Source organism: Bacillus rossius, chromosome 11 (assembly GCF_032445375.1).
Source record: "Bacillus rossius redtenbacheri isolate Brsri chromosome 11, Brsri_v3, whole genome shotgun sequence".
Classification (NCBI taxonomy): Eukaryota; Metazoa; Arthropoda; class Insecta; order Phasmatodea; family Bacillidae; genus Bacillus; species Bacillus rossius.
The window spans coordinates 37,858,033-37,885,841 of record NC_086338.1 but is presented as its reverse complement, the minus strand read 5'-3'; the positions used below and the strand labels follow the sequence as shown (position 1 = coordinate 37,885,841).

General features: G+C 37.6%; 1 protein-coding gene across 8 annotated transcripts; it reads left to right on the top strand.

Moving 5' to 3' along the window:
• Positions 1-100: 100 nt before the first annotated feature.
• On the top strand, positions 101-27,717 carry LOC134536819 (uncharacterized). Of its 8 annotated transcripts, none has more exons than XM_063376806.1 (12): positions 101-222; positions 4,013-5,808; positions 6,843-6,962; positions 7,050-7,124; positions 8,287-8,431; positions 9,662-10,221; positions 11,950-12,107; positions 13,007-13,166; positions 15,483-15,565; positions 18,658-18,835; positions 19,636-20,581; positions 22,130-27,717. In XM_063376806.1, coding segments are annotated over exons 1-12 (4,473 nt in total). In that variant the 5' UTR covers positions 101-220; the 3' UTR covers positions 22,380-27,717. The 8 variants fall into 8 exon arrangements, with proteins under 8 accessions (XP_063232876.1, XP_063232875.1, XP_063232869.1 ...); XM_063376805.1 differs by having other exon boundaries at positions 7,047-7,124; XM_063376804.1 differs by adding an exon at positions 2,259-2,400 and having other exon boundaries at positions 102-227; positions 6,843-7,124.
• Positions 27,718-27,809: the final 92 nt, after the last annotated feature.

The following is a 27,809-nucleotide window of genomic DNA, read 5'->3' as shown; positions in this document are numbered from 1 at the left end:
GTAATTAAACTTTTTTATATTAGTTTGTTATCCAGCCACCAGGAACGCTAATAAGTGTGTCCGTGTGTCTAGTTTGTTGTTGCCATTCTATAACTACTTTGTATTCTGTGTTCGGTTGTGTGCCAGATATGGCTTCCTATTTTACCGCCTTTATTTTAATTTGTTTTTTGTTAAATTTGTTTGTGTAGTGTGATAATATGGACCACAAAGCAAAGAGTTCATGTACGGTGAGAATATGTGTTATTAGAATTGTAAGTTACGGTAATATAATTATTGTAGTTGTTAAATCATTATTTTAGTTCCATTGTATTTTTTTTGTGGTGTGTGTATAGTTTACGAGATTGTAGGTTTGGTGATGGTGTGGCATTCTGATGTAATTTTTGTTTCTTTTATAGTTTTAATTATAAACGTAATCACATAACAATTTTTCTCAGATTTACCTTTTGGATTAGACTGACAGACGTGTAGCAAAGACTGGGAATTTAAGAATGAGGTACCATTTGTCGTCATTTTAAAATCTTTGGTGGATACGATGGTAGGATCCGTATTTTATCAACGTTTTAATTACCAAATCAGGAAATATATTCCTAGTTGGTTACGTTTTTTTGGGAAGGGGGGGGGGCTTGTAACTGTTTAAATAATTAAAGACAAATTTGAATAATTTCGGAGTTGTCTAGACTCCAATTCCATAACAGTACTGATGACTTCATTAAGATGGCTACGGTTGTCACTACCACCACTACATTCTTATGGGACAAGTGCCAGAATATGGGGATTTTGGGTGGGCAACTTTAAACATGCTATTCTTCACACATTTAATTCGTTTAGTATTATTATTTTTCAGTATTGTAAACTGGACTATAATCTCCCCTGCTCTAGTATATTTTGCGATACTGATATTTCCTCAAAGAAATGTCTGTTGACATTACATTTTATGGCAATATAACATTGTGCCCTATTTATTAGAAAACATACTTAAAAATGAAAGTTGCGGGAAAAGTGATGAATTATTAGTTATTAAATATTGTATCTCAAAATATACTAAACAGGGTGTGATTGTATTCTACTTCACAATACTGATGAAATATATCAAAGAATCACTTTTAAAATTTTAAACAGGTACTGGTATTGCAAAATAGACTATTGTGTGTGTTACTGTATTCTACTTTATGATACCAATGAAATATATCTAAAAGTTTCCCTTTTAAGAAATTAAATACAAGAATTGCAAATTATACTAGACCTATTGGGACTGTATTCTATTTCAGGATACCGATGAAATATTATGTTGAAAAGTCTCGCTTTAAAAATATTTAATACAGGTACTGCAAAATAGATTTTACTGGGTGGGACTGTAGTCTACTTCACAGTACAGCAAAACTGTTATGGATAAAAACTTTTAGGTTTACCAAATTAAATACCGGTAGCTATTTCACCTAGCTCTGCAAATGAAACGCATGCAGCATACCTATCACCTAACACTTCAAACAAAATGCATAAAAAACAATTACAAATCACAAATGTTTAAAAGCCATACCTCTTACCTTTCTAGGTTTTATGGCAATAATCATTTTCTGTCAATATTTCTCTCGTAGATGTTAAATTTTCAGGGGGAAAAAAATGTTTGCCATTTCTCTTTTTAATCATTGTATATCGTGAAACACAAACAGTCACTTTCCTAATTACTAAAACAATCATACAACCACACATTCTTTCTCTACACTGCACTGTTATATTAATTCAATTTAAATAAACAGGGCCTGGCTTTTTTCTTGTGACTACCGTACTACACTTATTTCCACACGTACAATAAATTTTGACGTCGACTGGGGCTACGCCGTCCCTAAGCCCGATGTGCCTCACGCCGTAGCCGCCCCCCTCTCCACCCACCAACACCCTCTGTTTCAAACTTCCCGCCGCCGAGTGCGTGCGTGTGTGCGTGTGAGCCTTGGCCCTTGGCCCTGCAAGAGGCTGTAGCTTCAGTGCCATGTTCCCGTAAAAACTTAATTAAAATAATAAGTAATTGTAATGTAAACCTTTTATTTTCATTTTTTAAAATTCCTGAGTGTTTATGTTTTAAGTTTTTAATTAGTAAGGACGGCGCAGCGCCCCAGGCGGGCAACCCCGGAACTACCCGCAACTACTTTTTTGAACTTTAACAAATAAATTTAAAAAAAGTTAAGTTTGGTAATGATAAATCATTGTGGTTAGTTTTTGCTTAGTGTTTAATAGGGTTTGTCATGTTAATATGTTACCAGGTGGATACCTGGTAACATAACGGGAACTTAACGCTTCCCGGCGGCCATGATGCCCTGGCCTCGTCAGTCAGCTTCCATTCGCCGCCCGGGGTAGAAGGGCTGCGCACACCTCGTCGACTTCAATTTTAGTTTCACTGATCTGGTAACATCCGTCGCTCCATAATTATTTTTTAAACCTTTTACTATTCCTCGAGGTCTACCCCGGGAGGATGGCTCTTTAACATAAATATTTAAATCCAGTTGGATATTTTATTTCGTCTTAATACGTAACAAACTTTCGAGGCCAGGCCACGAGGTGACCTGGTCAGCCTTTAAGCCGGTGTAATATTCCTGTTGGCATGTTATTTCAGTGTATCAGTTAATAACTCTCTTTTCTCGTAATTACTTATGTAACGTTTTATTTCCTTGTGCCGCTCTACATCAATAAAGAGCTTTCCCTAGACTTCTGTGAGGTTCACTGAGCAGCCGTGTGTGGAATCTTCTGAGTCCGGAGGCGTGTGGGATGCCTTAAGAGCCCACCACTAGTACTACTGCGCAAAGGGGAGTCGAGCCTAGTCCCCACACGTGTCATGTCACGGCCCCGAGCCAGGAGTCTACGGCCGGGTCCACGTGCCCCTACACGTGGTGGCGCCCAAGTTACACAGTTTCAGTCTATCCGGAAAAAAAAAACCCGAACGGCAATTTCTTGATACCTACTTAACACTTATTTATTCTCTTTATAAAAAATATTTAATTCTATTTATTAATTCACTCCTTGTACCACAATCACTCCAAAATGTCATTTTTTTTCAGGGTCTTATTTTGGCTTTTGCTATTGCCATTATTACAGACTATATTTTCCTTCGTTCCGCAATTCTATTATCATTGGCTAACTTCTGTGACTTTATACATTTTCCCTAGGTACTTTATTTCCAACCAATGGTAGACATGTAATAAAATTACATTTTCAAAAAATTCTAGAAATGGTTACAGGCAAGAAGACACTATCAGGCAAAAAGACACTATCAAACAAAGTGCATGCTATTAACAAAGGACTACAAACAACAATTTTCAGATTTTTAAGAAAAGGATTTTTTGAGTAATTGTCACTCAAAAATGGCACTTTTGTCAAATTTTGCAAAATTTAAAGTTAAATGTTAATTCCGTGCATTATAGAACTAAAAACAAATTTTTCTGTAAAACTACTGTAATAGGTCTACATATTACCGGAATTACTTTTTATGAAAATTGATTATTCCTTGTAAAAAATTTTTGAAAAACCAAAAAAATTAAACATTTTTGTCAAATTTTTAAGTTTTTCCCCCTTCAAATTTTTGTCATGGGGCTCATTGGAACTATACCACTCTTTAGTTCAATATAATAGCTACAAAAAAAATTCAATGGAATCCGTTAAATAGTTTTGAAATGCTGCTCATTTGAAAAATGGATTTTTTCACCTTTTTTTAGTTTGGAATCAACTTCGAAAAGCTATCAAAATGGGTAAAAATATTTTTGGGGCGAAATCCTTTTAGCACACTTCTTGTCTCCACTGGTTGTAACTGCTGTAATTTTTTAAAACAAATCCGATATTGATCTGACACGCTCCTGCCTTAATTGAAATGGAATGGCTCATTAATGTTCACTTTCTTGTTTACTTTGTAGCGCAAGAAAGAGGCCCATGTGTACTAGTCTTCTAACGTGAAATAAAGCATAATATTTATTTTGGAATTGCGTACACCATGGTTAACATTTTTTTTTTGTTCTTTTCTCTATAGGACACATAAAATGAAAGACATCACGCATTACTTCCAGTCGCCCACGAGAGAAGATGGGGATACGGAAGCAGATATCTTACTTAATGTACCTGAGCGAGCTACACCAAAAAGAAGTGGTAGCGCCTCAGCTGTAAAAACTAATGTACCTCAGTCGTGCGCCCACGTTATAGTCAGTTGCGACGCAAGAAATGTTGATGGTGCTGATGCTAAGAGGAGGAAAAGGAAAGTCAAACGTAAAGCTAGTGAGGTTATTGTGGGTGTGGAAACAGTTCACTCGGAAATTACAATTACAACCAGTGAAATTCAGGAAACTTCTCAACATGCTTATTGCGAAAAAGAAACTAAAACTACTGCAAAGAATTCTACTAAAACAAATCGCAGTGGAAAGTCAAAAAGTTCAGATCGATCATGTAAAATAGAAAATGCATTAGTGTCTTCTCATGAAAAAGATGCATCTCAAATTTCTTCTGCGCTGTCAGACATCGTCAGAAAGTCCGGCACTGATGCGTTTGAAGTGCAGATGGCAGTGCACATGCAAAATGTTGGCGATGATTGCGTGGTTGCGGAAAACGAACATAAACCAACTAGTGTTAGCATGTCAGATGAAGGCTCTGCAAATAGTACATCGAGATGGGAGACTAAGACCAAGCGAAAGCATAATCTGGAAGAAATGATAAGGCGAAACCGTAAACGCAGGAGCCCCATCAGCGACGATGTCGGGAAGCAAAAGTGTAAAAAATGGAAGCGTGTCATTGTTGATGAGTCTGAGAGCGAAGACGTTCAAATAGAGTGCGTAGGGTCTGCCATTGAAGAGTGTGTTGGTGATTCCAAACAGATTGAGAATAAAACTCTTTCGGAGAATGTCGCAGTAGTACAAAATGCCAAGGATGCAAAGTTGAAGTCACAACTAAAGAATAACCGTGCAGATGCACTCATTGAAGACCTAGCTGAAGGAAATACCTTAGTCTTAGAGCCAGACGAAGTATGTAAGCCATCGAGTCCTGATTTGGGGGAGCAGGACGTCTTGCTTGTACAGTACAAAAAGACGTTGAAGCACGTGAGGAAGGCAGAGAAAGCTTTAAGGAAATTTGAAAAGTTGAAAAGTCTCCAGGAAAAGTTGGAGGCACCACCTACCAGGGTTCCTGAGTCAAAAAATGAAAAACTGTCAGAGCTTCAAAAAACTTTAAATAATGTTGAGCAGTCAGACGTCGACATCGATGAAAGTAACACTACTTGTGTAAAATCGATTCTTGGAAACGTGTTTCCAAAGTCTGTCCCATCATCAGAAAGGAAAATTAGAAAACGTGTTTCATCCAATAAGCTTGCACGGCCCAAAGAAGTTGAATCTCCAATTCTGGACGATTCTTTTGAAGATGTCGAAAACTGCATCGAAGCTAAGAAGAAAAGCATTTTCAGCTATTTTAGTAGGGTTTCCAAAGAAGAGGTGTTGACGAAGCCACAAAGACTTTCAGTCAAAGTTCTGATTCATTCCCCACCCTCCACACCCATGAAGATAAAAACAAGGAAAAAAGATCTCACACCGATAATCTCGAGTCAAAGAAGGAAGTCAAAGAGAAGTTTGAGCAACAGAGAGGTCGCTGATAATATTAATGTCCTGGGTTCCGAAGTTCTGGAAATTTTAGGTGGCTCATCTGTAGATGAAGATGTGACTCCGATGAACCTGAGTGTTGGTGACAGAAAGACCTCTTCGCTGAGGAACTGGAAGGTTCGAATGGTTCGAGTGACTTCCTGTGGGGATGAGGGCAGCACAGACAGCGGAAGTGAACACGACCTTGGTAGGTATCATTACAGCCTTTGTGTGTGTATGACTAGTGAAGTTGTCATCTCTTTTTTAACATGCTATGTACCTAGGTAGAGATTTTTTTTAACAGGATGTTTATTTTAAGATTTACAGTGGCAGTGAGGTCTTCATTATCTCAGGTTAAGTACCTGGCTGAAGCAACATATTTAGGAGTCTTTCAAATAATGTGCTAAACATGCTCAAAATGTTAGTATAAACACTTAATTGCTGGCACGATTGAAATGATGATTCAGGAACTTTTTTATTAATGTGGATAATGCCAGGAATTTTGATAATCAATTTCTTGGTTGCTACCCCATCTCAAAGTAAATAGTTTTTCAAAGTTTTGGGCAAAAAGATGCCTCCAACCTCCTTTTGCCTTAAGAAAGATAGGTAAAATTAACAAAAATTAAGCTCCACAGTATACGGTTCTTAATTTAAAAAAAAAAGAAAAATCTAAAGACAATCGGTTACTTAGTTTTAAGTAGCTTAGTTATGTAAGAAATCAAATTGTAAAAATTTGTAAAAATAATTAATATTTGTCCTAATTTCAGCTTATTGTGTTTATGCTTTTCATACTTCTCTATGATATGCGAAAATATGGTCACTGATGTTATGTTCTCATGTTATATGTTAGATTTATTGTGTAGGCAGTGATGTTGTAGAGACAGACAAACTTAACACTGGAAAGAAATTGGCAATTACCTGAATTGATTTCTGGAAGCGATAAAAAACCATATTCAGGATGGTTGGATCAGTATTTGAACCCAGGTCTTGTGGGATGTGAGTTTTTAATCTTACCATTACGCCACCACATGTCATGTGTTGGATGGCATTCCTAAATGATGACTCTCAAAGCGTGAGTGTTGATGACCTGAGTCGAACTCCTCATCGAGTAGAGTTCCTCTGGTTCAACACAGTGATATTGTACACTTTGATCTCTGATTAGGGAGTTGACTTTTTCCAAAACATGAACAGGATTTGATTGCTCTGGCCATTGTAAGGTTTCCCCCAGTGTTTTTCTTTCAGTCGAGCTGGCGGAAAGCAGCGATTCAGCATTCACCCCGCCCAAGAAGAGAAAGGACGTGAGGCGAGCCGGAAGGGGTCGACCGAGAAAAGTTTCCGCCCGGGCGGAGGAGAAAGCAACAGGTAGTCCGCGAGCCAGTAGGAGGCTAGCCATGAAGAATTGTGTTGTAGTTGACAGTAAAGCTGTACCTTCTTCTAGCGACGCAGCAGAAATAAGAATGGAACTAAAACAGGAAGATGAGAGCTCTGGGCAGTCTCGGAAGTCGGTCGCTGCAACCACAAAAGGTATTGTAAGGTAACAGTGAAGCTGTTACTAGAGTCACTATTATTTTGCTAATTATTTTCACTCCGGGCTGTATTAAATTTTTTTCTATTCATAGTCATGTCCTTTTAGAGTGCTCATTGATCGATAGAAGGTCACATCTCTTGGCATGTATGGGGTTCGTCCAGAAAGTTCGTATAAATAATTCCTATAAATGACTGAGAGCGGCGGGGAGGGGTGCCACATTAGTCTTTTCACTCAAGGCCGTCCACACCACATCAGTCTTAGCCCGGTCAGCCTACAAGTCACTTGGGTTGTCTCGCACTTGTTAAAATTTACCTGTTTTTCATGTTCCATCGGAATGAAGCTTTCTCTTGTTGAAGAGCAGCGAATCAATATCAGATTTCTCGCGAAACTAGGAAGAACGGCAAAGAAACTTTTGAGGCTTTGAGCCAAGTTTATGGAGAAGATGTTTTGAAGGAACCAACCATCAAGTGGTTGAAAAGGTTTCAGGAGGTCCGAGAAAGATGACTCCCGTTCAGGATGCCCTTTCATCGGTATTCGTCCCTCCAGGCCAGACTGTTATTCGAAACTTCTACATTGACTCTCAGACGTCTCAAAGCTCGTATGGATCGAGTTCGACCAAATTTGTCCAGAGGGAGGAGGTGGATCCTCCAACATGACAATGTTCTTGCATTCACTTCGCTAGGTGTGCTGGGTTTTTGGCCTTAAATTTGATTACATTGATGGAATATCTCCTTATTTACCTGATTTGGCACCATGTGACTTTTCTTGTTTCACAAATGCGAGATGGTGCTTCGGGGGTGGCATTTTGGTGACTTGAAGGCCATCAAAACAGAAATGAGGAGGTAGAAATGAAAAACTTAAAACAGAGGACGTCCAAGGAGCCTTCCAACAGTGCAAATGGAGATGGTTCAAGTGTATTGTTTTTCAGGGGGAGTATTTTGTATGGGACAATATTGATTGTCTGATTAATGTAAAATAATTTTTTTTTTTCACTTATATAGAAACTTTCTGCACGAACCTCGTACACTGTTCCTAAGTTTCGCCCATCCAGTACAGATCAAAATTAGTCCCCTTCAGTGTACATAGTTTCTCATTTGTGTGTTGAATTTTTTCTGAGTAAAATAGTGAAGTCATTATTAATTTTTTTTTCTTCACTAGCTGCAGTGAAACTAGCGCCTCTGTTTCTTCAAGAGAGAACAAATAGAAAGAGCAAGCCAGACCCGGCAGTAATTGAAGCTCGTAAAAACTTTCTCATGAGCGGAGTGCCTGATGCAGTCCAAAAGATGATAAAGATTCAAAAAAGGTAAAGACCTTGCATTATTTTAGTGCTCTTTTATCTTATGAACATTTGCATAGCTGCCAACCTTTAAGATTTTCCCATAAAGGTACAATATTTGGCTCTATCGTACTAGGAGCATGTGTGTTTTTCTTCTGGAAATCATTACTTTTGGAGCATGGTTTTTTGCTTCGGATGTACCGTATTAAGAAAACATGCACAGTTTTTCGTAAAATAAAATCAGGCTGCACGGCTTATACACAATTTGACAACGTTGCATGATAATGATAACGCTGCATACCACAAGTTTTGTTAAGCTCCAAGGTTGTGAAACCTGCTTTTGGTAATTGGACGATGGACATATTGAATGTGGTGACTGGTGAGTCTATCTGTAAGCCATGATTAATAAAAGTTTGCAGTTGCGATCATTTACGGTTGCTTGTTTGTGTGGCGAAAGTTTGTCATAAAAATAACTTAATAATGACAACTGTTTGCAAGCCAAAAAAGAAAACATTTAATGAAATGTTTTTGGAATATTATAGCAAACAGTTTCCATTCTCGTTCAAGAAATGGAAGTAATTTTGCCCTTTGTACTATTTGTGTGTGTGATATATGTGTTTCTCATGGTGGCAGAAACAATTAAAAAGTTCATGAAGGAACAATTTAACATAAAAGAAGTGATGAATTAAACATAAAATAAGTGATGACAGGGGATGACATGTGACATAGGTTGCTGTGAATGTCCTTGATGGAAGAAGCAGGGGAAGCTTGTCACTCCATTTCTTTCATTTTTCATGTTGTTTTTTTTTTTTTTTTCCACTTCTGAAGATTTTTACCAATGGTAATAGTTCACAGGATCCATGACTAAACTAATACTGACACTTGAAAGGCTGGAGGATATCATTTTCAGAATAAAACAAAACAAAAATAATGTTTTATGAAAGAAACTAGACCAGTAGATAGTGCCATGATTGTTTTTTTTTACACATCTGGTATATAATTAAACAAAAAGAATGAACAAGTAGGAAGGTACATTTACAACTCAAAATTCATAATGTGAAGATAACTGTGATTTAATATCTCTCTTTGAAGAGTTGAAAACTAGGGGCTTGAGTTTTCAAACTCAGCTAATAGTGATCGGAATTTCCTGTTTACAAATTAGGTGATTTGAAATCAAATGAACCATTTGTGTTCTAACATGGTTTTGTATTTTAATGTTTTTTTTTTGTAATGCGTGTTTCATATTTCTTTCCTCAGCTTCGAAGATCAGAACTATGATGCATTTCCAGAAGTGAGTCACGTGCAACAGATAGATGACAGTCACTACGTTTGGCATCTCCCTCGTGACAGTCGTTTACAACTGAAACCGGAAGCAGCGGACGATTGCGAGCCCGCAGGGAGCAGAAGAGAGCGCTTGGCGCTGGGTACGTTCACGGGAAAGGAGCCAGCGGAGCCCAGAGCGGAGACGCTCGGCCCCCCGCCGCCCGTCGCAGCCTTCAGGAAGATACTGAGGGAGGTGAAGCGAGAGTTCCCCGACTTCCCGGTGTACCGCACGTTCCGGGCGCTGCGGGGCAAGTTCCTGGGCGGAGGGCCCGGGCCGCGCGCCAGGAAGCCCAAGCGGCGGGGGAGAGGCGCCCGGCCCGACGGGGAAGACCCGGCATCGTCGCAGCCCCACGTCCTGTGGGCCGAGAAGTACCGGCCGCTGTGCGTCAATGACATGATCTGCAACCTCGCGAGCGCCAGGCACCTCAGAGCCTGGCTCGAGTCCTGGAAGAAATTTGTGGCGGAAATGAATGCCGCTGAAAAGGTCCCCAATGGTAAGTTCGGTGTCTCAAAAGTCATTCCCATTTTTGCTTTTGGTCGTTTCATGTTTTACAGAAAAATTGTGTGCATTATTGTACATTATGGCCACTTTTAAGTAGTAGTCAGTTGATTATTATACGATGATCATGAAAGAACTGAGTCGTGATTGGAGATGATGTAGGGTGTGTCCAGCCTATTCCTTAGGCTGGAAATTTAGTTTTTGTAAGTAGAAATTTTGTAAGTTGGGTTCGTGTTTGAATGAACACACTAGCGGTGGGAAAGTTACTTTTTATTTTTAATCACTGTCCAAAATATGTTATATATTCTCTAAAATACATACTAGAGGGCATTGGGTAGAGATGTGGGTGGAAACATTTTCTGCTTTGAAAATTTTTTGTAAAAATGTAATCACATATTTTTCAGGAAAATTTTCATTTTTTTTTTCATTACCAATCTAGATCTACATAATTAATTAAAGATATGTTGATATAAGTTATGCAAATATTTATTTTCTGCAGATTGGTAAGCACTGCTTAAAAAAATTTTTTTTTTTGTTTCTGTCAGAAAAGGTTGTCATGGGTCTTGCCCAAATTTCAAATTTAAAATGAGCTATTGGGTGGTAAAGCAAACTAAATGTATGATTCTGTTTGTATAAAAAGTTGATGAAATTAATTTATAAGTTTCTGTGTAAGTGGTTGAACAATTTTCCAGTTTTACCGAAATTGTTTTGGTAATTACCGGGGAAATGATCCCGAGAATACTTTTCTGGAAAATCGACATCTTTAGTTTCTTCTTGATGTCCACATTCTGGAAAGTCAGGGCAAGTTAGGGAATTTACTTTAAAACCTGGAAATGTAATGGAAATTCCTCAGTGATAGAAATTTGAAGGGGAAATGATGTGCTCTGGTATGCCATCACCCAGACTTTGAACACATTTTTTTTCCCCCTAGATGGTGTTGTGCGTAGTCATACACACTAAAGTAGCAAGTGCTATGTTCTGTTTTAACTAGAACAGCTGTTAGAGATGTTGAAAGCTGGATTGTCGTTATTTCTTTCAGAAAATTGCAAAACCATGGTTGTACAGGTATGGAAAATACGGAAAAGTAAGGGAAATCACAAAATATTTCTGTAATTTTTTTCTTGTGACAGCAAAATTAAACCAAAAATAACATTTACACCAATGTTAAACAACAAAAAAACTGCTTAAACATTTGCTAATCACGTAATTTGGTTGATTTTCCTTTTCGTGAAAATAATTTCTGCATGCTTAAATACAAGTTCGATAGCCTACATTCGATAGCTTTAGGTGAATCTATACCAATTATATGTCTATCAAAAATGGCGTTAATTTTAATGAGGTGACACATTTGAAAGCATGTATATCTCTCCCCCCCCCCCCCCCCCCCCCCCCCCCCCTCTTTCAAAACAACACCAAGTGAGCCGTGGGATAATTTATGTCTGGAAGGCTAGGGAAACTTGTTGATTCAGATCTGGATAAGCTGTAAATGTCAGGGAATTTTGCAATTTCAAGCCTGTAGCAACCCTGATATATATATATATATATATATATATATATATATATATATATATAATCAGAGAAATTGGTCAATATCATGGAAAAGTCAGAGGTAATCCTGCAAGAAGTAGTTTTCGACAGGCCACGAAAGCCTGCATGCTAGAATGAACATGTCTAGTGTCCGGAGAGCCTGCCAGTGGAGTACGGGCTCTTGTGTGGTTTCCAGCGGACGACAGCGATGGAGGGAGCTTCGCCGGCGACGATGACGACAACAGCGGCAGCGAGCACGGGCCCTCGCCGGTCAATGCTGCCGTGCTGGTGGGCCCGGCGGGTAGCGGGAAGACTGCGGCCGTGTACGCGGTCGCGGGCGAGCTGGACTGCAAGGTGCGCTCGTCGTCCGTCCTGTCGGCTTCGAGGCCTTCACGACTCGGACCGGCGATGTCGTGAAGTTATTTAGCAATCGCTATGTACAAAATTTTGTGGTAAATCAGTATAGAACCAAAGTAACACCGATAAGCTTGTAAAACCATTTAGTGTGGGATCTCATGCCATGTTGATTTTTTTTTTTCTTTTTTTTCATTTTCTCGTCATTCTGTTAGAGTAGTTAGAGCTATTTCTATAAATTAAACACTATACCTCTTGCATTCGTTGTTCTGTCGCAAATATTTTTAACATGTAGATTGTATTTACTAACCGCGATATATATGCTGTAAAACGTCGTGCAAGTGATATTAAAACCACTATTACTTGTGTGACTTTTTTTACACCCATTGTGTAACACTTAGTGGGTAGTCATTTCTTGAAAATACCTGTGACAGAACAACAAATGCAATAAAGGTATAGTGTTAAATTTACAGGAATAGCCCTTAACTATTAGTAGGGACAAGATTTTTATTTTTAGGACAGTTTCATTTTTTAAAATAGGAGATTCCAGTGTTTTTTTAATTTTTATATATGTCTATTCATTTAAAAAAAGTGTTTAATATTCAACTAATATGAAACTAAAACATTTCTTAATATTTATTTCACCAAAATATTCTCATTTTGAGTGTGAACACCTGAATCACTTGAACAGTAAAATCATTAGTAATAAGCATGTCTGTAGCCGGGTGGCCTGACATTAATTACTTCAGAATGTACTTAAGAGGATAAGTAACTGTATTAATAATTTTTTTTGCTTGTAATTGTACAGTATAAACATGTAGGCTATAGTTTTAACAGTCTAGAGTTTGGAATTTTTTCCCTTATCTTGTTATTTGTATTAAGACATGGGTGTTTGTTAGGTGCTGGAAATAAATGCATCATCCAAACGTACTGGCAAACGAGTGCTGTCGGAGTTCCTCGAAGCAACCCAGTCGCATCAGGTCAGGAAGTCATCAAAGCTGAGTGCGACTAGCGGGAACAGTTTCTTCAAAGAAGAGCCGAGGGTGAAAAACGGAAAAAGTGAGTTCAGTACACATGTGGTCCTGACGGTTTTAGAAAGAAAAAAAAGCTAGGAGTACTGGCATGTGCATTTGTCCAACAGCCGCACAACAGCTGGCTATGCACATTTAACCTGGCAGGTGAAGTTGCTCGGTTACACTTACAGTGAAACCTTGGTATAACAATTTGGAAAGGACTGATTTTTGTGTGAGTTTGTTATAGTGAGGTTTTTTTATAATGAGGTGAATGGCTTTTCTTTCCAAATCTTTCTGCTGGGGAAGAATAGTTGATAGATTTGAAGTCAGACATTTCAGTACTATTTTCAAGTAAATGGTTTTCTTGAAGCAACAAACTTGTTTGTGATATGTTGTGAATTATCTGGAACAGTTTTGTAGTCTGAAGATGGCATTAGAGCTAATACGAATACAGTCAAACCTCATTAATACGAATCCGCTTAGTACGAAATTCCCGTTTATGCGAAGTACTTTCACAGTCCCGGAAAATAAAGTATGATTTCCTATGTTATTCAGTACTTTTAGTACGAAATACGGTTAATATGAATTACAAAGTTGTTTTGATCCCTCAAGTAGCTGTTAACGTGTATAAGTAAACAGTTAATACGAATTTCACCGCCGAAGTCTAAAGTAAATCGTCTTCATAACTGTCATGTAAACAAACGTTTCTCCAAAGATAGATGTATGTATCCTACAGCGCAAAATGGTCGAAAAACAAGATGAAAAGTTCAACTCTAGTGGCGATGTTAGCAACTAAACTAGAAAAGATGCCATAAACGGAAAACGAAAAGGAAAGAACTCTATACCGTATTAATATTAGTTGTCGGAAGTGTACATACGTAGAAGTTTAAACACACTATGGAAAAAAGTTCTGATATTTTCCATTGTTCATGCACGTGAACCTCAATTTTGAGTGTTAGTTGTTTTGTAATATGACTGCGAAACGTAAACGCAATGAACTTACATTGCAAGTTAAAGTTAAAATTATTGAAGAAGTAGACAATGGAGAGAGAACGAAAACTGAAATTGCGAGGGAATTTAACATCCCGCAATCGTCTTTGTCGACAATACTAAAAAATCGTGAAATGATTGAATCGGCTTTTGCGAGTTCGTGCAGATTATCAACAAGAAAAAGAATGCGAGGCCCAAAACATCAAGAAATGGAAGCTACCTTCTTGCAGTGGTTTTAAGATATGCGTGCAGAAAACTTGCCAATTTCTGGACCTATGATCCAGAAGAAGGCAGACTACCTAGCATTGAGGTTAGGAATTTCAGACTTCAAGTTCAGCAATGGTTGGCTACAACGGTTTAAGGATCGCAACAATCTTGTTGGCAAAACTATGTGTAGGGAGTCGGCAGCAGTAGATACGACCAAAGTTAAATGTGGTAAACAATGCCTATAAGAAAAAGATATTGCAAACCAGAATTGATGCTTTTTTTTAAACCAAATTAGCCATGTGTCATGAATGCAAGTTTATTGAAGTTTGTATTATGATTTATTCTGTAAGTGTTGCATTGTGTTTGTTTCTTCAGTGTTTACATATTGTCATGCATGTAGTGAAGCCAGCTTATACTACCAATGGTGTGTATTTCAATCAATTTTTTTGGTCATGATATCCCAATAGTTTGGTTAATACAAAACCTCGTTATTACAAAGTGCTAAAGTTATGGTCCCTTCAGGTTTGTAATAATGAGGTTTGACTGTATTTGCTAACGGGTAATAAAAAGCAGTGATAATCAGACATTGTTCTCCAGAGACTTTATTTTCATCATGAATTATTTAGAGCTATGCTTTTACAAACTATAACAATTTTTTCCAACCTAACAAATTCTTCAATTGTTTTTATGTACATATGTGCAATTCAGACCAATTTTGAGCTAACTGGGAGTTCTGGATTGTTACATGTTCTACTACATCATCATTTGAGAACTTTATTTATTAAATAATAAAAATGTGTGTGTGTGTTTGTGTGTGGACTAGATTGTAACTGATATTATTTTCATTTGTTAATTATGTTTTCATAATGGAATTAATCTATAAAATCACAGTCTTATTTTCGCATGTGCTTATGCAATTTATGTGCCATTATTGATTTTATTCTGTTAATACTAATTTTTACATTACCAACTACAGCAACATTAATTTTTTGAATGCTAAAACAACCAAATTATACAAAGTATTGGGGTTAAGTTTATGTTTGTTGTAGCTAGGCCACTGAGCTAGTTTTGTGTTGTAAAAGGGCTTATTGATATTACTATCAATATCTCAATACTATGTTTGTTGTGGCTGGGCCTTAAGTTGTGAATTTCTATCTTGTTTAAGAACACTCAAAGTTGGAGGAATCAAAGCACACGCAGGCCGAAGACCACAACTCTAAGAAACTGTCCATCATACTTGTGGAGGATGTAAGTTTTACTGTGTATGATAAAATAAAAATTAAATTTACTCTTTGGTTAATGTACAAATGCCATTGGCAGTAAACAAACACTACTGTCTATGATTGACAAAATAAAATTACGTACGTACTTATGTGCTCTTTGACGTTCCGTGTGTCTTTTTGCTTTATTACCATTATAATGAAATTAACGTTTTTTTTTATGTGTTTAATAATAATTTGAAACAGTACGTCAAAACTGCTGTAAAAATGATTATTTCATTATTCATGGGAAATTTGTCAGTAAATTTTCTATATTAGTGCAACATTAAAAAGCAAGCATCATTTCCACTATACGAGGGGGGGAACCCAAAAAAAAAATGGGCTGAGAGCGTGCTGCCATTCGTAGAGGTAGTACAAAATTCTCCTGCTAGATATAGTATATACAGTATATAAAATAAATATTTTTTCATCAAAATTAAAAATTAAAATTTATGTTTTTTATTAAAAATACTTTTTTGAGTTCTTTGGAAAAAATATAAAATGATATGATACACTCAAGTTATATGTCAAATTAAAGCCCTTGCCATACTAAAGAGAATTGTACAAATTTGAGCTTCCGAGGACAAACGGATGTAGAGTTACATGCTTTTAAATATAAAAAAAAAAAATTCCTATAGCCTAAACTATAGTTTTTTTTTTGGTATTATAAATTTTAACATCAAGGTTTAAAATAATTATTTTATTGGTTGATTTGATATGGAATGGCCTGGAGGTCTGTTTTTACCCACCCTCCGTATTTGCCAACCTAGCCCCATGCGACTTTGTACTGTTCCTGAGAATGAAGAAAAATGTAAAAGGGAAGCGTTTTGGTATAGAGGCGGTAAAAACAGCTTTGCAAAAAGGGCACTGGAGGATATCAAAGTTAGAGTTCCAGAGGTGCTTCAAACATTGGTGAAAAAAGGTTTGACAAGTGCATTGCATCTAATGGAGAATACTTTGAAGGTAATTTGAAGGTGACTGAAGTAATGTTTTAAAAAGGAATAAATAATTTTTTTATGGCAGTTTTTTTGTGTGCCCCCCCTAAAATGGGTGGGAGCATAGCACTTGCATTCTAAGGTTCTAAGATGACCCAGTACTCTCCGTTTTGAAAGGTATTTTTTTTGTTCCAATTTCAAAGTATAGTATTTTTGTTAGAAGATTATAGAAGGTATTTTTTGTTTCTCTATCACAATTTATGTCTGTAGTTTTTCCCTAAACACTTTTTTTTTGGTAATTTTTTTGTTAAGTTATTTTTTTTTACATGTATTATGATGGGTTGTAAATCTTGGGGGGAAGAAAAAAAAACCTTTGGAGTATGGCAGTTGAACACCATTATTCTCACATCTCCTCCTGCCCGAGATGCTGAAGTCGGACGTGTGGTCTTAAAATTTAAACGAAACCGTGTGGCCTACTAATAGTACCACATACAATATTGTGTGAAAATCTACATTATTTATTGACTAATTTAACAAAATACTTGCTGGTGGTGCTAAGTTTTGAGGAAAACGAGCAGTCAGTGCACTTTGGAGGTTGTCTGCCTCATTGGTATGTGCACAAATACCGTGATTTAACTTAACAGCATCACAAATGTGTACACCTAACACACTTAAAACTCCGCTATGTCAGAAATTGTGGAAATGTTTCTTTACATGTACAGTGAAATTCCGTTCCAATGTACTTCAGAATAACGTATCTTTCAGTTCAACGTATGATTTTAAATTACCGCTCAAAACACCAATGTAAACAATGTAAAAATATTTCACTTTAACGTTAAAAACGTATCCTACCTTTCAATACAACGACCATTCTTTTAAAGTTATCAGGAAAATTTTACATGATAGTTACTGATTTTGCGCAGGGGTTCTTTAATATAAATGTACATTACAAATAATTTTTATCACTTTCAAGAATCGTTAACAAGTATAAAACGTAAACAAACATTGTATCAACGATTCATAGAATCATAGTACAGTATAACGTGCCATTCGTCCTCCTCCATGGATCACACACTTAGTGCATGAGATGATCTAAACAATCGATTGCTGTCTCGCCCCTCTTCAAGACAATTGTTTTTAGCTGCGCCATCTTTTGGTTATTTATAGAGCACGTTTTAAAAGTTTCAATTACCGCAGATACAAACGTTAAATAAAAATTATATTTTAAATTATATACCAAATAGAAAATCCAATAATGTTAATTTATGCAGGTTAATTTCTGAACTGTTTGGTGTCACAACATGGCTGACACGCTTTGTATTGCCACGAAGGTCGGAATGTGGCCTGGCACAGCCATGCTCTCGACGCACGCTACTAGTGCGGAGCTATGGTTATCTATGGATGAGAGGTTTGTTTACGTTTGACTTGGCACGAGGCAAACAATATTGTCGATTGAATATTTTAATCAGGATGGATAGCCAAAAAGATAAAAAGAAACGCAAGCAGTTTACTTTGAAGGAAAATGTGGAAATTTTAAAAGAAGTTGACAAAGGCAGGAAAAACGCAGATGTGGCACGGTCGTTTGGTTTGGTTCCCACTACACTGTCAACAATAATAAAAGATAGCGAAAAAATTCTTAAACTGTATGAACAGTCATCTTTATCTGCTGGTCGCAAGAGATTTCGCCTAGGAGATGGCGAGGGAATTCTATCCCAATAAATGTACATATCTGCAAAATAGTTTAACCCATTTGTCATTTTGTATATGTACGCCTAGAATTTAGGCTACTGTATTAAGTTCAGAATTTTTTATTTTTTTAAATTCTTGTTGTTTTACAAATATTTGCTTCGAAGCTAATGTAACATTTGATCCCCTACTACTTTATTTTTAAAAATTCAAAAATACTACGTTTTAAAGGTAACTTTCAGAAAAAAGTACTTTCATTTCTAAGTATAAAAGTTGAGGCTTTATTGATGTACTTTATAACGAGATTCTACTGTACACCTAACACACTTAAAACTCCGCTATGTCAGAAATTGTGGAAATGTTTCTTTACATGTGTTGAATTTTTTTTGTGATGAAAAAAAAAGTTAATATTTTTTATAGGTTTTTTTTCTATACACACTTTGTATTTCTCTTGTTTTAGGCAGATCTTGTATTTGAAGACCAGGATGATGGATTCTTGTCAGCACTGTCCTTACTGCTGTCGTCGTCGAAACGTCCGGTCATTCTGACCACCAGCGACCCAAGCTGTCCTCACCTTTCCAAGTGGATGCAGCAGTACAGCGTTCTTCAGTTTGCCCCACCTTCTGCCAAGTTTATGTGTAATTACATATTTACCATACTTATTTGTTAGGGATGTGCAGTTGTGGTTTTTATTTTATGTCACAAAGTGGTGTTATCTGGTTTGCGGGTAAACCGTGCCATATTTTACTTTCATAAACCATAAAAAATAATTTTGACTTTGTTTTCGTGTGGCACAATAGCAACGGCACTTGTGTAGCATTAAATACAATGCGATGAATTAGTAATGCAATAAATTAATAATGAGATGAATCATCAAAAAAAAAAAATGTTCTCTTTCTGTTCTGTTGTCTTAAGGAATATCTTACAAAATTATGACTCACCATTATGATGAACAACTTCCTTAGGCAATACAAGCAAAATTAAAATCAATACAGCCCAAAAATAATTTTTTTCTATCACAGTCGTAATATCTGTCCAGCGTTGATACAAAATGGTATTGTGTTAGTGGCGCTGCAGTCTCACTTTTCTTTGTTGCTAGTGGAAAAAAATAGTGTAATTTGGAGGAAATACAGACGTAAAATTTAAGTGCCAGTCCAATATTGGTTGCTCTCCCCTACTGACATTAAACAAGCCTGTATTTTAGAAAACAGTAAAGTAGTGACAATAGGATCAAGGACACAGGCTGAATAGAGTAAAAAAGAAAAAGAGAAAAAAATATATATAGTACCCATAATGTATGGTGCCTGGAAATACATTTTCTTAAACCAGTAAAATTGTATGTGTTACAATTGATACTTGCAGACCCCTGGTTGTCTGGTACGTCTGTAATGATCTCGTCATTGACTAGATGTGATACGTATATTGTGGTTGTGTGCAGGTGTGTGGCTGCAGTTGGTCAGCCTGCTGGAGGGCAGCCGACTGAGCCACGCGGCGCTGCGCGGGTTGTTCCATGCCAGCGGGCGGGACATGCGGAGGACCATCCACGGCCTGCAGTTCTGGGCGCAGGCCAGTGACGGCTGCACCGGCGCGCCGGAGAGGCTGCGGGCTCTGGCGCCGGCGGACGGCTCTCCCCTCCACGGGACGGACGTCTGCGCGGACGACGACTCCAACCTGGTCTGGGCGTCGGCTCGGTGCGCGGACGAAACCGAGGTCCAGCCGGCTCCCGCTTGTGACGCCGCGCTGTCTTCCTGTGGCCGCCGCCTTCCCCCTCCGCGTTTGCTTTTGGGGACGCTGTGGTGGAATCTCGGCATGCTACTGGGTTTCGGCGAATGTAGAACCTCGTGCCTTCCTCTCCCAGGTGGCTGTGCGACGGAGGCTGGCGATACCTGCGAATCAAACAAGTTTTCTGGTAAAGTGCAGAACAACCGTGGAAACGTCGAGGATCCAAAGCCTGTAGATGGCGACGAGGGCACTGCCACATGCTCTGCAGTTGGCGTCCCGAGTTGCTGGGTAAACAAGCGTGGTCCCCAGAGAGACGATACTTGCTTGCAAGCGCAGATGGATTCGCTGAGTAGTCTCATGGATGTTTTGTCGGAAACATGCGTCATGTACTCCGGCTGCTTGCGCTTGGACGATGCGGTCGATCTGGAGCCGTCCGTACGGCCGTGGGAGCGGATGACCAAGGATGGCCTTTTGCTGAAAGAGGATGTTCTCACATGTAATTACGCTAGTAGAACCACTTCTGATGACCTTTGTTGCTATTTGGTACAAGAAAGTGTTCAGCAGTGCATGATTTCGTTAGCAAGTGCCACCAACAAAGGGAGTGAACAAGTCCAGAGATTTGAGTGGACTGATGCTCTTACACCATCAGCTGATAAGTTAAGGTGAGTGTGACTATTATTATTGCTCTACACTCTAGTGTGAGTTATGTTGTAAATTGAGGTAAGTGATAATTTACAATTCTCTTTCATTCCTCAACCATTTTTCATACCTATCCTGCTACCATTCCCCATGATTTGTTATTTTAACAAGTAGGTAATTATATAAAATAAATTACAATATGTATTGATTCTGGAAACGTAGTTCATGAATAAAACATTTTTAATGGGTTAAACATTTCAACACCAGAGTTTATTTTTCATTTCTTGTATATAATTTTATTTTGGGTCCTTGAGATGTAGTTTGGATTGGGGGGTGTATTCAAAGTATTCTTTGGGATTTGATTTTGAGAAAATTGGGATTTGACCTATATTCACGTAATTTACTTTTGGTAAGAGTCCGTATTTCGTACGATAGTGCGCTCAGTTGACTTGCATAAAACTAAAGTGCAACCAACATAAGCTTGGCCTTCATGACAATCTGCGTGCCGTAATACTTCTAGTTTGGTCTCAATTACTTAAACACGATGCATTATGAGTGATCAAGCACGTACAGTTACCGGCAGCTGAATGGGCAGATGTGACATTTTTTTAAGTGAATTCCCTGCCACTGGCTAGACTGAGTTCACAGCCCGATTTGTGGCCAGGCGACAACGGTACGGCATGGCGGCATACGCGCGGACGTAAAAAACATTTGGTCTTTTACACTCTATAGCTGCAATTTAACTTGCCACAGCTGATGTTTGTACAACATCCGATAGCGTAACAGACCTGCGCGCGATTCTCTTCCTCCCCTTGTTTGGCTAAATGTATCCCACAGGACAAGTTCACAGAAGTTGAAACAGACTTCGTGGCGTCATGCTCGAATTTTTTTTTTTTTTTTTGCCTGCCGAGATTTCGTGCTAACTGAAGTTTACAGATGTCCTATTTGAGACTGGGGCAGTAAAATTAAAATCGCGCTAAATGAATTTGCATAATCTGAAGCCGTGCTAATTGAGGGATAGGTGTATCAGTTGAAAATATTGTGACAACATAACTGCAAAGAAGGTATCGAGTTAAAATTTTAGAAACAGTTCTTAAATGAAAGTAACGATAAAAAAAAATGGCATGTGAGATCAAGCATTAAGCAATTAAGGCTGAATGATGAAGAGTATGATTGGCAATGTTGATTTTTTTTTTACTATTGTTTAGATGAGCTTTGAAATGAGTTCATGAAAAGCAGACACACATGTTCTCTTGTTGTAGCGTCGTCAGTATGGCAAGTGATTTAGGAACAAATGAATCAGGAATTTGCAAAAGCTACCAAGTCCAAGTAAGTAGATTGTTGGAAAACAACAGAAAACATATTATTCAATTGTCGACCTTTGGCAAGTTCCGCATATATTTACTAGTCCGTATATCGTATTTCTTATACAGGACTTGGGTTCCTTTTCTTGCTGGCAACAAAGAGAACACTTTGGAGATTCGGGATCTCGTATAACGTGAATTTGCTCAAAAAGTGGACTTGCTACCTTTCGCAAATTCCTGGTTCAAACGTTGCCTGTTGTTCTGCAGGCGCCGCGCCGAGGCCCACAGGGCGGACGAAGCGGCGTCGGCGGCCGTTTGCGCGAGCTCCCTGCTGGACCGCGGCGCTGTGGCCCAGGACTACGCCCCGCTGCTGAGGGCCATCGGCCGCTTGGAGAGGGCCCGCCTGGCCGGCAACGCCAAGAGGAGGAACCGGTTCTTCCACTACCTGAAGGGACTCGGCGTCGACACCACCGAGTCGGTTCTCGGCACCATGTGCTCGTCCTTCGAGGAGTCGTAGCCGTGCCGGATCGCTCGATACTCTCCTGTGGCCTGCAGACCCCCCCCCTTCCCGCTCGATGGATCATTGGATCATGCACTACTCTGCAGTGTACCTTTCTGGCACTTTAAACGGGTGTTTCGATGGCTTAGAATGAAAACCGTGTATCTCATAAAATGCAAATTTTACAGCAGAGACAAAAAACCGTGCTACTGATATACGTGGTTTCTTTTTTTCTCCAATAGAAAGCAGTAAGGATGCACATTTTATTTCTTTCAGCCAAACATTTTGTGAGATAAGAGGTTTTCCAGCCAAAAAAAAAAAAAAAAACGTATTTTCGTCCAAAAACTGAGATACGAGGTTTTCATTCTAAGCCATCGATTTACAGTTTCGTTTTCATAGCATGTAAATACTAATGTATTTTAGTGAAGGCCTTGTAGTTTTTTTACTTAATTGTACGTTTCACTGACCTGTGAGAATTGATTCTATGATAAATCACCACTGAATATATTTGTTTCATCTTTTAATCAATTTGATTTTTTTCCTCATTTTCTCCAAGATAAAATTTTACTTATAAATGTTTATCATAAGTTGTATGTTATGACCTCTGTGGGGAGAACTGGGTTCGTAAGGGATAGCCCAATTGAGTTTTAGTACAGTTTTATCAATTACTTAATGTCTGATCAGAAATCACAGGCACTTATAAATGTTTATTCTCAAGTCACTCAATGTCGGTCAAGTTCCACAGTTCGCACTCCCCACTGGAGCTAGGCTCAACAGTGGTTCGCCCCTTATCTCGCACACTGTCCACACACACACACACACACACACACACACACGCACAGTCTCTCGCCGCACACTCACTATCCAGTTGAACTCCACGTCGTGCCACTCTCGGGGGAGAGTCTCTTGCCCTCTTCGCCGGTGTCGCTCTCCCCTTCACTCGCGTAACTCTCGAACTCCGGAACTGTCGCAGGACTCGCTCGGAACTCTCACGGAGGCCGGCGTCGCTGCTTTTAAGTACCTGGGGCGCCCTTCTTGAACCGGACGAGAGTGGCTGTTACAAGTTGTGTCGTTCCGGGCTGACCCGGCACTCGAAAAGTCAAGAAAGGCGGCATCCCATTCACGCCACTCCGTACGGTAGCGCGCAGAATTCCTAAGGCCGCTCAGTGATAGATAACAGCGCCGAGGAAGGATGATGCGGGGGAGCGGAGGGGGAAGGGGCGTAGCAATGACACTTGTAATCTGGCCAGGCACGTGTGGCATGACTTACTTCAGTGGACGGCACGTGACAACACGGCTCGTGACGCCAGTGGCCATGCAGGGTCGCCAGCCGGCTTTGAACCTGGCATCGCAGTCTGGTCTCTCGCGCAGTAAAATATTGCATTTACCCAAATAAGCCCTGCATTTTTTTTTTGTTGTAAAATATGTGTTTATTCAAAACTTTACAATGAATGCTGCATACCACAGGTTTCATCAAGCTTCAAGTTTAACATATTTATTCTTATTGAACTGTGTTGTGAATGTATGTATCTGTGAAAAAGCAGTTTCTGTTGTGAATGATTTTAAGGAAACTGAAGAAATAAGAAATTGATACGTGGGGAAAAAATATTTTGCTACGGAAAGTTGCAAACGATAATTTTTAATCTCGAATTCAAATCTCAAGTACTTCGAAAACAGTCCTCATATATGAATATAGGTCTCAAGGGTTCAAAATTAAATAATATATAAGAAATTAAAAATATTAACTATAAAAATTTAACATTTTAAATGTTTTATTCATGGACTAAGTTTCCAGAATCATTACATATTGCAATTTAATTTTTATAATTAATTCTTAAAAGTAGAATACCTTGGGGAATGGTAACAGGATTGGTATGAAGAAAAGTATTTATTTACCTTGTGAACTTCAGAGATTATCAGTGTTGAATTTTTTAATTTACCTTATTTCATCTAATATTTTTCTATGAATCTTTTTCCTTGAATATTGAATTTTTTTAGAGATGTACGAACCTGCAAATTTTTAAGTCGAGTCGAGTCGAGTCGAATTTTACAATAATTAGTTCGAGTCGATTCGAGTCGAGTTTGTAGATCATAAATTCAAGTCGAGTCAATTCGAGTCTGAATTTTTATTTGAATCTTTGACACTTAAGTCGAGCTTGAATATTTGCACTTTATTGCTAAGAGTCCTTAGATGGTTGTCTTGTTATATCATGGCCCACTTAATCAAATATATTTAAAATACAAGTACTTATTAATACAAATAATTCATTTAGGTTAAATTCTTAACTGATATAATACAATTCAATAATTGAGGTATAGAGCATAGAATAAAAGTATTTTCGAAATTTTAAAATTTTATTTAACAAATATCGCCCAACTGTGAAAATTAAAAAATTCGATATCTCCTAAAGTATTTGAAATTTCTTATATTTGCCGGCTTTAATGAAAAGAGGAATTTAAAGAGCATGTAATAAAAGTATTTTCAGATTTTTAACATTTTTGTTTCGCAAATACCGCTCTTACCTTATTTTGAACCGAACGAGTTAGCTGCGGCCTGTAGCATTCACGAGTCAATAAAAAACATTGAATATAATTTAGGCTTGTTGGCGCGAAGGTTAGGGTAAGATTCACACAATCATTAGAACATATTTGAAAACTTTCACTTATGGGAAGTGTAAGGCCGTGCTACAATTGGCGCAACATTACAATAAACGTTCCCATAACAAATATAATACATTTAAAGATTATTGCTACAACACTAACGCCGTTACGTTGCCGGCCAATCGCAAGCTGGCACTTCCAAAAAATACATGCTTTTGTATTTGTATTGAATAGTTACACTTTATAAAATACTTTATACTTCATAATTAATTTTAACTTGCCACTTTAACTTGGATAGCAAACAATTATACAAAACGCAATCTCGCCGAACGTAATAGTGTAAACAAACACGGAAAAAAAAATTCATGTTCGCCAACCTATACTTCCTAAAATTAGTGGAGCAAAGTTTTTTTTAAATGCCATTTCGTGATTGGTGGCGTATCAGTCGCAAACATGCGCACAAATATAACGCTACCGTTAATTTATTATTGTAACGTTGCGCCGATTGTAGTACGGATTTACTAAAAAAAAAAAAAAGTAATATTTCTGCCGATATTGTGATTATAAAATTTAATTCGTGTTTTGTTTATTAAAAATGTTTTCGTCTTCTTTGCTATGTGGTCACACCTGTTAAGTTGGCAATTTGTAAAACTAAAATATAAATAATATGGCCGATTGTCGTCATTGTTTGTAAGTACGTGTTTCGGTCTTACGTACGTAATTTTTAGTGTCGGCCGAAGTCACGTAAGGAGATATTAAGAATTTGTTGTAATTCAATTTTATTTTATTTTATCATAGAGTTTCGCCCCGTCGAGTAAAATAAACTCGAATGCCGAGCCGAGCCGAGCTGATGCTACTCGCTCGACTCGACTCGAATTTTTGAGTCTCGGCCCATCACTAAATTTTTTGAATACTAAGGATTCAATTGTACATATTTGAGAATTTGATTGTCACATCCATAATATATAGTCTTTTGTGGCCGAGTTATTAATGTTCTTTTACTGCATTGAAGAAAACAGTTTCGTTTGGTAACCATTTTATATTCATGACAGATTTTTGTTGGTAAAAGAGATTTAAAATTATTATAAAGCCTGTCAGCGTGGTGGGTTTTGACTTAGGCTTGAATCGCACCACTTGGTCGGATTAATGAGGGGTTACGTGACCAGCAGTAGCATGTCTGCTGTCTCCAGTGACGGAAGGCGACTAGGGGAGAAGCGAAAGTTGCAGGCTTGTTAGTGGTGCACTCTGGTACTAGGATTGTCAGTTACAAGGGGCAAAATCAATTACAATCTCTGACAAAGCTATTTCTGTTAAAAGCATGGAATGGTATTAAACTGAAATGTTTTTGCCACTATTTATGTTTTTATTTTTAATTGATGTACGTTCTCTGTAAATTAATTTCTGATAATTTTTAAAGATATATTTTATGGTTTGTCTTCTACTTGCATAGCTACAAAAATAATAACAACTTCCAGGAACAACTTTGTGTTTCGTATTAAAGTGACTTTTTTTAAGTGTTTTATAACTTAGGTATTGTGCAACTACACCAGCCTAAACAATGCTAGTGTTGGAAACTTTATATATTCAAATACGGTTACTGTAAAGGGTTTTTGAACCAAATTTTTTATGTATAAGTTTCATAAAGTAATTAGCACAGATCTAGGGTCATCGGCGAGGTGGGAAGAGACATGGTCATTCGCCATTTTCTGATATCCGACCCAGTCTTCACAACCATCACCGCCCGAGGTAGGAAGCATGTGCATCCCGGAGACTTCGATCTTTTTAAAATGAAATTATATCTCCTATGTTAATTACATTATTATTTTGTAAATCAGAAATGTTAAGAGCCTCTTAGGAATGTTATGCCCAATCCCTATTGTATAAACAATGTGGTCCATGAAATTTTAAATTTAATTTCAGGTTGTTTAATCTCAAGTACATTTATTTAAATGTACCCATTTCCAATGTATTTAGACATATTAGGTAATTAGTACTGTAAATTGATTGTAATGGGATAGTGTTTGATTTAAATGTTTGTTAGCAAGCACACTTACTTGATTGGGTTATGAATAATTTTTATTAATGTACTCTCTTATGGAAAAAACTTATTTCATTAGCTCTCTGTTTTCTTAGAATGAATTAGGGCTGGTGTATGCAATATATGAAAAGAGACTTCGGGGTAGCGGAATATGCTGTTGAGGAGTCATTATTTATATGTCAATATTGTTATGTTTGGAAGCTCATCAATAAAATTGGATCAAAGACAAAGATGCAGTGAAAAAACGTCCAGCACACATGTGCTGTTCCCAACCCTTGGGGTTTACCAGTGTGTTGTTAAATAGCCAGTTATTCACTAAGAGTGCTTGGCAGTCGTTGAGTGACTTGAAACGGCCGTTTTTATGGTAGAGAAAGTATTTTGAAACTGAAACTTTATTTCTTCTAGTTTTGAGGTTCAAACCTAATCCAAGTTGACAAATGTGATCTTTAATGCAATGATTTAGTTGTAGATTGTTTAATTATAATTTATTATTGCCACTCTATGGTTTATTTACCTGTGCAATCTTTTTTTTTTTTTTAGTTTTATAGTAGTATGGGAAATATATATATTTATTGCAACTACTTATTACTTATAACTTGGGAATTGTCATGGTAAAATATGTATATTTTATAGTGTGGATGCACATGACAAACAATGTGTTTGTGCTATTTGAAACCTTGTATTTATATATATTTTTTGTACATTAAAGAAATTAAATTTTACTGAAAAAGAAAAAAAATTTCTGGGTTCTTTTTTTTTTTAACATGAATGTTATTTTCTTGCCTCTGTATTTAGAAATTTACTATATG

Coding starts and splice junctions, on each gene's coding strand:
- LOC134536819 (XM_063376799.1), top strand. Junction 7,125..8,286: donor GGTCGCTGCAACCACAAAAG/GTATTGTAAGGT, acceptor TTTCTTCACTAG/CTGCAGTGAAACTAGCGCCT. Junction 20,582..22,129: donor CCATCAGCTGATAAGTTAAG/GTGAGTGTGACT, acceptor GTTGTTCTGCAG/GCGCCGCGCCGAGGCCCACA.